The 9,681-nt window shown below is 39.0% G+C and overlaps 1 protein-coding gene across 4 annotated transcripts in view; it reads left to right on the top strand.

The window, feature by feature from the left end:
• Positions 1–9,681, top strand: part of NEMF (nuclear export mediator factor) — a 48,106-nt gene that overhangs the window by 17,981 nt on the left and 20,444 nt on the right. For all 4 annotated transcript variants that reach the window (XR_004622223.1, XM_034648691.1, XM_002921990.4 and 1 more), the window contains 5 exons: positions 813–890; positions 1,032–1,240; positions 1,727–1,918; positions 2,213–2,276; positions 4,349–4,437. Coding sequence is in view for 3 of the 4 variants with exons in the window: in XM_034648691.1 (XP_034504582.1) it covers positions 813–890; positions 1,032–1,240; positions 1,727–1,918; positions 2,213–2,276; positions 4,349–4,437 (632 nt within the window). In the remaining variant the exon portion in view is untranslated. The remainder of the gene's footprint in view (positions 1–812; positions 891–1,031; positions 1,241–1,726; positions 1,919–2,212; positions 2,277–4,348; positions 4,438–9,681) is intronic.

Genomic DNA, 9,681 nt, shown 5'->3' with positions numbered 1-9,681 from the left:
CCCCCCCCCCCCCCGCCACGTGCTCTCTCTGGCAAATAAAATGAAATCAAAAAAAAAGAAAAGAAAAAGTTTGCTCCAAATCAATAACTTGAAATGTAAATGATGTATGATAAAACACTATAGAGAAGGTAAATTAACTACCCTGAGTCTTTGTGGTGTTAATTTAGGAAAAAGAGTACTCTGTAGAAATGATGGTGAGAAAACTAAAGGCAATAAAATAAAAAGAAACTATTTTGGTAATTTATGTTCTTTAAGAATGTATTTCCCCAGGGGCGCCTGGGTGGCACAGCGGTTAAGCGTCTGCCTTCGGCTCAGGGCATGATCCCGGCGTTATGGGATCGAGCCCCACATCAGGCTCCTCCGCTATGAGCCTGCTTTTTCCTTTCCCACTCCCCCTGCTTGTGTTCCCTCTCTCGCTGGCTGTCTCTCTGTCGAATAAATAAATAAAATCTTTAAATTAAAAAAAAAAAATGTATTTCCCCAAAACTGATAGGAAGACAGTGTCTTGAATTCTGCTTTCTTGAATAATGCAAGGGCATTGGGGGCATATATTACACACAGTGTAACCTGTAATCAAAATACCTTCCTATATAGGGAATGGGAAGTAGGTGGTCGGGAGAGGTAATTTGAGAGCATGAGACACTTTGGGGTAGGATAGACCTGGGAGCTAGACTATGGGAATCTTATTAGCAAGGCGACAAACTTGAGGGGGCTGAAGTGGAGGTGGGATAGTGTTTCAGGATGTAAGAGAGAAAAGGTGCAAGAGGCAGGAGAAATCTAATTTTTTAAAAAATCTGTTTTGTCTACAATAGGAAAAACAAGCATTGAAGAAATTAGATAACGTCCGAAAGGATCATGAAAACCGATTAGAAGCTCTTCAGCAGGCTCAGGTATATGTTTAGCTTTTTCAGAGTTCAAAAATGGTAACTTTAAATATAAAACTGTCTTAACTAAGTGGAATTAAAATAAAAACTGAAAAAAATGGTAACTTTAACTGGCATTATAGTAAACATTTTTGTTTATTTCTTAAGGAAATAGACAAACTTAAAGGAGAGCTCATAGAAATGAACCTACAAATAGTTGACAGAGCCATTCAAGTTGTTCGAAGTGCTTTAGCCAACCAGATAGATTGGACAGAAATCGGGTTGATTGTGAAAGAAGCCCAAGCTCAAGGAGACCCTGTTGCAAATGCAATTAAAGAATTAAAACTACAAACAAATCATGTTACAATGCTACTAAGGTAAGTTTGATTCTTAGTTAAGCAGTTCATGCTTGTTTTTATTTTGCTGTTTCATTTAAAAAATTTTCCCTTTTATTTGGAAATTTATTCTCAAAGATACAGGCAAAAACAATTTACATTAAGATAATGCAGCTATTTAATTTCTAAAAAGATTTTATTTAGAGAGCAGGAGTGTGCGAGCGTGTGCATGAGAGCACGTGGGGGGGAAGGAGAGAGCGAGAATCCGAAGCAACCTCCACGCTCGGCTCTATCTCCCAACCCTGAGATCACGACCTGAGCCAAAATCAAGAGTTAGATAGACACTTAACCGACTGAGCCAAAACCAAGAGTTAGATAGACACTTGACTGACTGTGCCACCCAGGTGTGCCCCCCCAAAAAGCACCTATTTAAATATTGTAAACAGTTTATAATGTCATTGAGGGAAAAAATTGAAAAAGAAGTGATGTTATTGACATTAGTGAAATACTATTGAATATTTTTAATAGAAATCCGTACTTGTTATCAGAGGAGGAAGATGACGATGTTGATGGTGACCTCGGTGTTGAAAAAAATGAAACCGAAGCACCAAAAGGAAAAAAGAAAAAGCAAAAGAATAAACAGTTGCAGAAGCCTCAGAAAAATAGGCCATTACTTGTTGATGTTGATCTCAGCTTGTCAGCATATGCCAATGCCAAAAAGTAAGTGTTAAATTTAAGTATGAATTGTAGGTAAAATATTATGTGCAATAAATCAGTTAGGATATTAAGGATAATATATGTACATACGTATGTATGTGCTTTTGGGTGAAAACACTTTTTTAAACCTCATTTTGTGTATTAAACAACTTTCTTTTCGGAGAGAACGTATAAAACAAAGTTGCATAAGGCACAAAACTTGTTCTGTATGATTTGAGAATCTAAAATTAGATAAAACATAAATAGAAAGCTAAAGAATAAAGATTTTACTTAAAATTAAGAGATATATTTTTCTAGATACTATGATCACAAGCGGTATGCTGCTAAGAAAACACAAAAGACTGTTGAAGCTGCTGAAAAGGTACTTAATATTTCTTAGAGTGAATGTGAATTGTTTTTAACTTAATGGCCTTAATTATTTCTAATGTTTAAATGTGGTTTCTAATTCAGAAATATCTTTCAAATTTAATTTTGCTTTAAATATGTGTATTTCCGGTATTTATTTTCTTCCCCAAACCTCCTTCCCAGTCTTCCCTGTCTCAGTAAATAGTGCCTTCTTGTATCCCTTTACTTGGGTTCAAAATGTTGGACTCATCCTAGACCCTTTGCTCGTAAACCATATCCATTCCCTCATAAGCATATTCTTGTAGCTTTTCCTATAGGGTGTAACCAGAATCTGGCCACCACTCATTAGTCTGGGCCCCCATCATCTCTGTTCACATGGACTGTAACAGTAGCCTCTTCCTGGGTCTCCTCCTACCCTTTTCCCCCTGCAGTCTGTTCTTCACACAGCAGCCATAGTGATCCTTTTAAATAAAAAAGAAGTTATTTCTCTCTGTTCAAAATCTGGTTGCTTCCCATCTTACTTCATAGGCGCCTGGGTGGCGCGGTCTGTTAAGCGTCGGACTCTTGGTTTTGGCTCAGGTCATGGTATCAGGGTCGTGAGATTGAACTCCGTGTCAGGCTCCGTACTCAGCCTGGAGTCTGCTTGGGTTTCTCTCTCCCTCTCCTTCTGCTCCACCACCCTACCCCTTCCCCTCTCTCTCAAATAAATAAATTAAAAAAAAACAACAACAAAACCAAAATAGTTCAAAGCCCTTCTCCTGCCCTGTATGGCCCTATGTGATGTGTTCCCCTCCCGTCTAATCACCTGGAGTCCTCTTGCTACACTCTTTCCAGCCACACTGGGGTCTTGGCTGTTCCTGCAACAGTGACCCATGCTTCCTTCTCAGGGCGTTTGTGCTTGCTGCTCTTTCTATTAAGAATATTCTTCCCTCAAAATTTCCATGGTTTGATTCCTCCGTGCTTTGGCAAGGATACTAAAATGAGACTTTATCAGAGAGCCCTATCTTGACCACTCTTACTGAAAATAGTACTACCCTCAGTCACTCCCTCTTTGCTTTATTTTTCTTCTTAAAAAACACCCCTCCCAACATACGTTTATCTGTCTTCCCTCATTCCTCTAGAATGCAGATTGGATGAAAGTACAATCTTTGTTTTGTTCATTGCTTTGTCGCAGCCCCTAGAATGTTGCCTGGACCGTGGTAACATTAATATCTGGTACGGGAGTGGCCTTCGTGACTTGGCCCTCTGTCCTGCCTCTTCAGCCCGTTGCTTGACCTTTTACCTTGTGACGGCTACTTGCTGGTCAAGCTGGCCTTTTCTCTTTGCTTCCAATGCTCTTCCTATTTTTGCCTTGATAATTCTATTAACTGTTCAGGCTTCACCCCAAATCCTGTTTCCTAAGAAATATCTTCTTTGACCATAGCAGTTACAAATTAGGTTCCTTTGTTATACTCTCACAGCATCCTTAGAAGCACTTAGCATACGTTTATTTGAATAATTATGTGTTTCATATTCTTATCTTCTCCTAGACCCCCTGGTGGGGTGGGGGTGAGAACTTTGTCTTGTTTGCTTGTGTGTCTCAGCAGTATCTGATAAACATGATACTTTTTGTAATTTGTAGGTCTTGAGCAAATATTTGTATGCGGCAAATCTTTGACTTAAAAGTTTAATATTTAAGGCAAAAATCTTTTCTTCATTACTTTCTTGTGGGTATGGGGGGTGTGTAAATAGTGTCATTTTGAGACATTTAAAAATGATTTCTTGCTCTATCGTTTACTTGGTGTTATTTATAATTAATTAATTAATTAATTATTTATTTATTTTTGCAAGAGAGGGAGAATACGCATGCTCCTGAGCACATGGCCGGTGGGGGGGAAGAGGGGCAGAGAGAGTAGGAGAGAGAATCAAGCAAGCTCCACGCTCACTGCCGAGCCCGATGTGGGGCTTGATCTCACCACCCTGAGATCATGACCTGAGCCAAAATCAAGAGTCAGATCTTAACGAACTGAGCCACCCAGGCACCCCTTACTTGCTATTATTTAAATATGTTCTTAACAAATTGTTTAAAAACTCTCTTCTTATAAATAGGCATTTAAGTCAGCAGAAAAGAAAACAAAGCAAACCTTAAAAGAAGTCCAAACAGTTACCTCTATTCAGAAAGCAAGAAAAGTATATTGGTAAGTGTTCTACCTTTTTTTTTTTTTTTAAAAGATTTTATTTATTTATTTGACAGAGAGAGAGACAGCCAGCGAGAGAGGGAACACAGGCAGGGGGAGTGGGAGAGGAAGAAGCAGGCTCCCAGTGGATGAGTCTGATGTGGGTCTCGATCCCAGGACTCCGGGATCACGCCCTGAGCCGAAGGCAGACGCTCAAGGACGGAGCCGCCCAGGCGCCCCAGTGTTCCACCTTTATAAAAATACAGTTTTTTGTTTTTATTAAAATTATACATGCGCATCGTTTAGAAAATCAAGCAGTTCAACAAAGCTTGTTGTAAAAGCCAGTAGCCCTGCAATAGAAACCATTTTTAGTTTTTTTAGCTGATTACTTTTGGTATATCCCTCCCTTTCTCTTAGTAATATGCTTAAACTGCTGCTTCTTAATTTTTCTGTTTTATACTGTTAATGACTTCCCACTGTGTAAGATGAAGATTTTGTTCTTTCCACTTATGCTCCATTACACACAGATACACCATTCAGCCTCCGAGTAAAGGTATAGCATAATTTGCCATGGTTGATATTCAGCATTAATATTATATTAATATTTTAATTGTAGTCGCAGCTGAGTCATATAACATTATGTTTCATTTACCTTCCTCTTCCCCGTGTGTTCAGACACACTGGAATTCGATCAGTATCATCTTGCAGAAGTCTCTCCTGAGCTTTTTGACCTACTTTGTTCTAGATCAGTCACTCTTAACATCTTAATTTTTTTCTTTTATTCTTATCCTGGAATTCTCTTTACCCCGTCTGTGTTGGACTCTCTGTCCTGGATCTCAGACGTCCCCGTCTGTGTTGGACTCTCTGTCCTGGATCTCATACTTCCCCGTCTGTGTTGGACTCTCTGTCCTGGATCTCAGACTTCCCCGTCTGTGTTGGACTCTCTGTCCTGGATCTCAGACTTCCCCGTCTGTGTTGGACCCTCTGTCCTGGATCTCAGACGTCCCCGTCTGTGTTGTACTCTCTGTCCTGGATCTCAGACGTCCCCGTCTGTGTTGGACTCTCTGTCCTGGATCTCAGACTTCCCCGTCTGTGTTGGACCCTCTGTCCTGGATCTCAGACTTTCCCATCTGTGTTGGACTCTCTGTCCTGGATCTCAGACTTCCCCGTCTGTGTTGGACCCTCTGTCCTGGATCTCAGACTTCCCCGTCTGTGTTGGACCCTCTGTCCTGGATCTCAGACGTCCCCGTCTGTGTTGGACCCTCTGTCCTGGATCTCAGACGTCCCCGTCTGTGTTGGACTCTGTCCTGGATCTCCGACTTCCTTTTTCTTGGTTGATGGAATATGCTGTGGAGGCTGCATGAGAAGGGTGTACAAGACATAAAGTTTTTGGTGTCCTCAGTTTAGTAAGAAATTATTTTTGCCGTTACACCTAATTGTGTGGCTGGGTAAAGAATTCTGGTTTGAAAATGTTTTCTTCAGACTTTTAAAGTCATTGTTCATTGTGTTAACTTTCAGATCTGATCTTCAAAAGTCTGATGTTATTTTGATAGTTAATATTTTATTGAAAATTTGGTTTTGCCTTTCTGTAAACTTGTAGATCTTTTTTCTCTCAGTTTTTCAAAATTTCACAGTGATGTAGGTTGGTGAAGATGTTTTAATCTATTATGCTGGATACTTTGTGAGTCTTTAATTTCTGAGAAATTTCTTGAAATATTTTTTTTTAAGATTTTATTTATTAATTTGACAGAGAAAGACAGCCAGCGAGAGAGGGAACTCAAGCAGGGGGGGTGGGAGAGGAAGAAGCAGGCTCATAGCAGAAGAGCCTGATGTGGGGCTCGATCCCATAACGCCGGGATCACGCCCTGAGCCGAAGGCAGACGCTCGGCTCGACGCCTGCGCCACCCAGGCACCCCTCTTGAAATATTTCTTAGCACTCTGGGTTGTGTTTTTCTTTTTGGTTTGTCTTCTTTCTGTTTTTCTTTCCTTCTGGAAGTCTTATTTATTAAATATGGGACTGCTTGGACGGTCCTCCAGTTTTCTTGCATTTTCTGTTTTTCAACTCTTTATCTTTTTGTTCTATATTCTGAGAGTTTTATCTTTCAGTTCTTCCCCTGAATTTTTAAATGTTTTATTCCTTCCTATCATGTTTTTATTTTAATCTATTTTTGGTTTTTTTTACTTTTTAAAGCTTCCTGCTTCACTTTATTTATACTAAGAATAGTATTAATTTTATTTAAAGGTATTCTTTTCTTGCAGGTCTTCTTTAAGGTTTTTTGGTTTGGGGTTTTTTTGTTTTGTTTTGGGGTTTGTCTTCAGCTTTTGTTAAAGATTTTTGTTAATATCTGGTAATCCTGAATTGTCTGTTCGCATTATTGTCTGTTGATATTTTATAGTAGAGTATTAAAATGCTGATTAGAAGTTCTCTGTGGGTGGTTGACCTTATAAAATGATGTATGTGGGCCATGTTGTGTGGAACTCTCAATTTCTTTAGCTTTTTGACTCTTCAGCTTGTCTCATTTTTCAGGAAAGATTTTTTTTCCCCTGCTTGGAAAGTCAAGACCTGGCTGTCATAATTTTGGAAACCCAGTGGGAATAGATTGGGGAGACTTAGTATCCAGTAATTCATACATTTACTTAATTGCCCTATTTTACATACATTATCTCTACTTACAGCTGTGCCACTTTTCCCCTAATTCAGAGATATTCTTTGTACACTTTTTAGAGAATTAACTTCTGGCCTTCTGTCAGGATGTGGAAGGGCCAGCTTACTACCACGTTCAGAGCTGGAAAGAAGATCTAGGGAAGTTACTGCTTCTTGATCAGATTTTTGGCCAGTTCTCTGTTTTGAACTCCATCTTGAACCAGAGCAGAGAGCTGGATGTGGGGCTCGATCCCAGGACCTGGACATCATGACCTGAGCCGAAGGCAGATGCTTAACTGACTGAGCCACCCAGGCACCCCTGGGAACTGTTTCTTTATCAGTTGTCCTTGGATGTTTGACAAAAATTCCACCTGTGAAGCTGAGTAGTCTTGAAGTTTTCTTTATGGGGAACTTTTTCACTACAGATTCAAATCTGTAGTACTACTCAGATTGTCTAGTTTTAGTTAGTAGTATTTTCCTAAGACTTTGTCTATTTCTAAAGTTTGGAATGTACTGGCTTGAGGTTTTAATATTCCACTTAACTTTTTAACATCCCTGTGGTCTTTAATATCCTTCCCTTTTCATTTATAATAGCTATCATTGTGCCTTCTCTTTTTCTTGATTAGTCTGACCAGAGGATTTTCAGTTGTATTAATATCTTTGAAGAAGCAGTTTTGGGGCGCCTGGGTGGCTCAGTCGTTGAGCATCTGCCTTCGGCTCAGGGCGTGATCCCAAGGTCCTGGGATCAAGCCCCACATTGGGCTCCCTGCTCCGCCGGGAGCCTGCTTCTTTTGCTCCCACTCCCCGTGCTTGTGTTCCCTCTTTCGCTGGCTGTGTCTCTCTCTGTCAAATAAATAAGATCTTTTAAAAAAACGAAAACAAAAAAAGGCAGTTTTGACTTGATCTCTATTATATATGTGCTCTCTATTTTATTATTTTCTCTCAGCCTCTTTTCTAATATGTATTTCAGGCAGTAAATTTTCCTCTAAGCTTGGCTTTAACTATATCTAAAATGTTTTGTTATATTGTATTTTCATTATCTTTCATATGAAAATATGTTCTAATTTGCATTGTCATTTCTTCATCCATGTGTTATTTAGAATTATGTTTATTAATTTCCAAACCTGTGGAGCTTTTTTGGTTCTCTCTTTGCCATTGATTTCTAACTTAATTTGCATAATGTTCAGAGATGGTATTCTGAATTATCTCAACCCTCTGACATTTGTTATTGAAACTTGCTTTATGGTCCAGCATATTTGTGGTCTACTTTATTTACAAATGTTTCATATGTAGTTGAAAAGAGTGTTCTATAGTTGTTGAGTGTGAGTTACTTCATACTGCTATTTTAAGCTTTTTATGGGTTACACAATGTAACCTATCGGGGGTGCCTGGGTGCCTCAGTCGTTAAGCGTCTGCCTTCGGCTCAGGTGACAATCCCAGGGTCCTGGGATCAAGCCCCATATCGGGCTCCCTGCTCTGCTGGGAGCCAGTTTCTTCCTCTCCCACTCCCCCTGCTTGTGTTCCCATTCTCGCTTTATCTCTCTCTGTCAAATAAATAAATAAAATCTTTAAAAATATATATATTTCAGTTAGGTCGCATCCATTAATCATGTTGTTCAAATCTTTGGCATCTTTACTAATTCTTTTTTTAATGATTGTTTTCTCAATTACTGAGAGTTAAGAATCACATAATTGTGCATTTGTTTGTTTCTCCTTTTACTTCTACTAGTTTTTGCTTTATATATATATAAGGTGATAAAAATATAGAGCTGTTACCTTTCCAGTGAATTCAGCCTTTTTTTTTTTTAGATTTTATTTTATTTATTTGACAGAGATAGAGACAGCCAGCGAGAGAGGGAACACAAGCAGAGGGAGTGGGAGAGGAAGAAGCAGGCTCATAGCGGAGGAGCCTGATGTGGGGCTTGATCCCATAACGCCGGGATCACGCCCTGAGCCGAAGGCAGGCACTTAACCGCTGTGCCACTCAGGCGCCCCTGAATTGAGCCTTTTATTAACTGTAATCAAATGTTCTTTTAACTTGTAACTTCTTTTTCCCTTTTCTGTGAGATATTAAAATTAAATCAACTTTATTTTGGTTAGTGTTTCCATCATTATATTTCAACCTTTTTATATCCTTTTATTTTAAAGGAGTATGTATATTATTTTCCAGTCTGACAGTCTGCATTTTACGTGGAGAATTGACTACATTTACATTTAATGCAATTTCTGATATATATGAGTTTAAATCTAACCATTTTACTGTTTGCTTTCTATTTGTCCCATTTGTTCTTTACTCTTTTTTTTGTCTTTTTGCCTCCTTTTAATTTTTTTCCTTTTAGTTATATGCTCCTTTACTAAGATGATTACAAAATACATCCTTATGTTTCTCATTTTCAGTCCTTGGGGGTTTATGTCATTTTAGAAACCTCTTTACCATCAATAGGGCAGCTGTTAAGTAAGTATAGTACATTCATTCAGCACTGAAGAAGACTTTTTTTTAAATATTTTTAAGTAATCTCTACACCCAACATGGGGCTCAAACCCACAACTCTGAGATCGCGAGTCATATGCTCCGCCAACTGAGCCAGCCAGGTGTCCCAAGAAGACATTTTTTTTTTTTT

Source organism: Ailuropoda melanoleuca, chromosome 20, assembly GCF_002007445.2.
Source record: "Ailuropoda melanoleuca isolate Jingjing chromosome 20, ASM200744v2, whole genome shotgun sequence".
NCBI lineage: Eukaryota > Metazoa > Chordata > Mammalia > Carnivora > Ursidae > Ailuropoda > Ailuropoda melanoleuca.
Note: the sequence above shows the minus strand (reverse complement) of the source record. Positions and strands in the feature narration are given on the sequence as shown.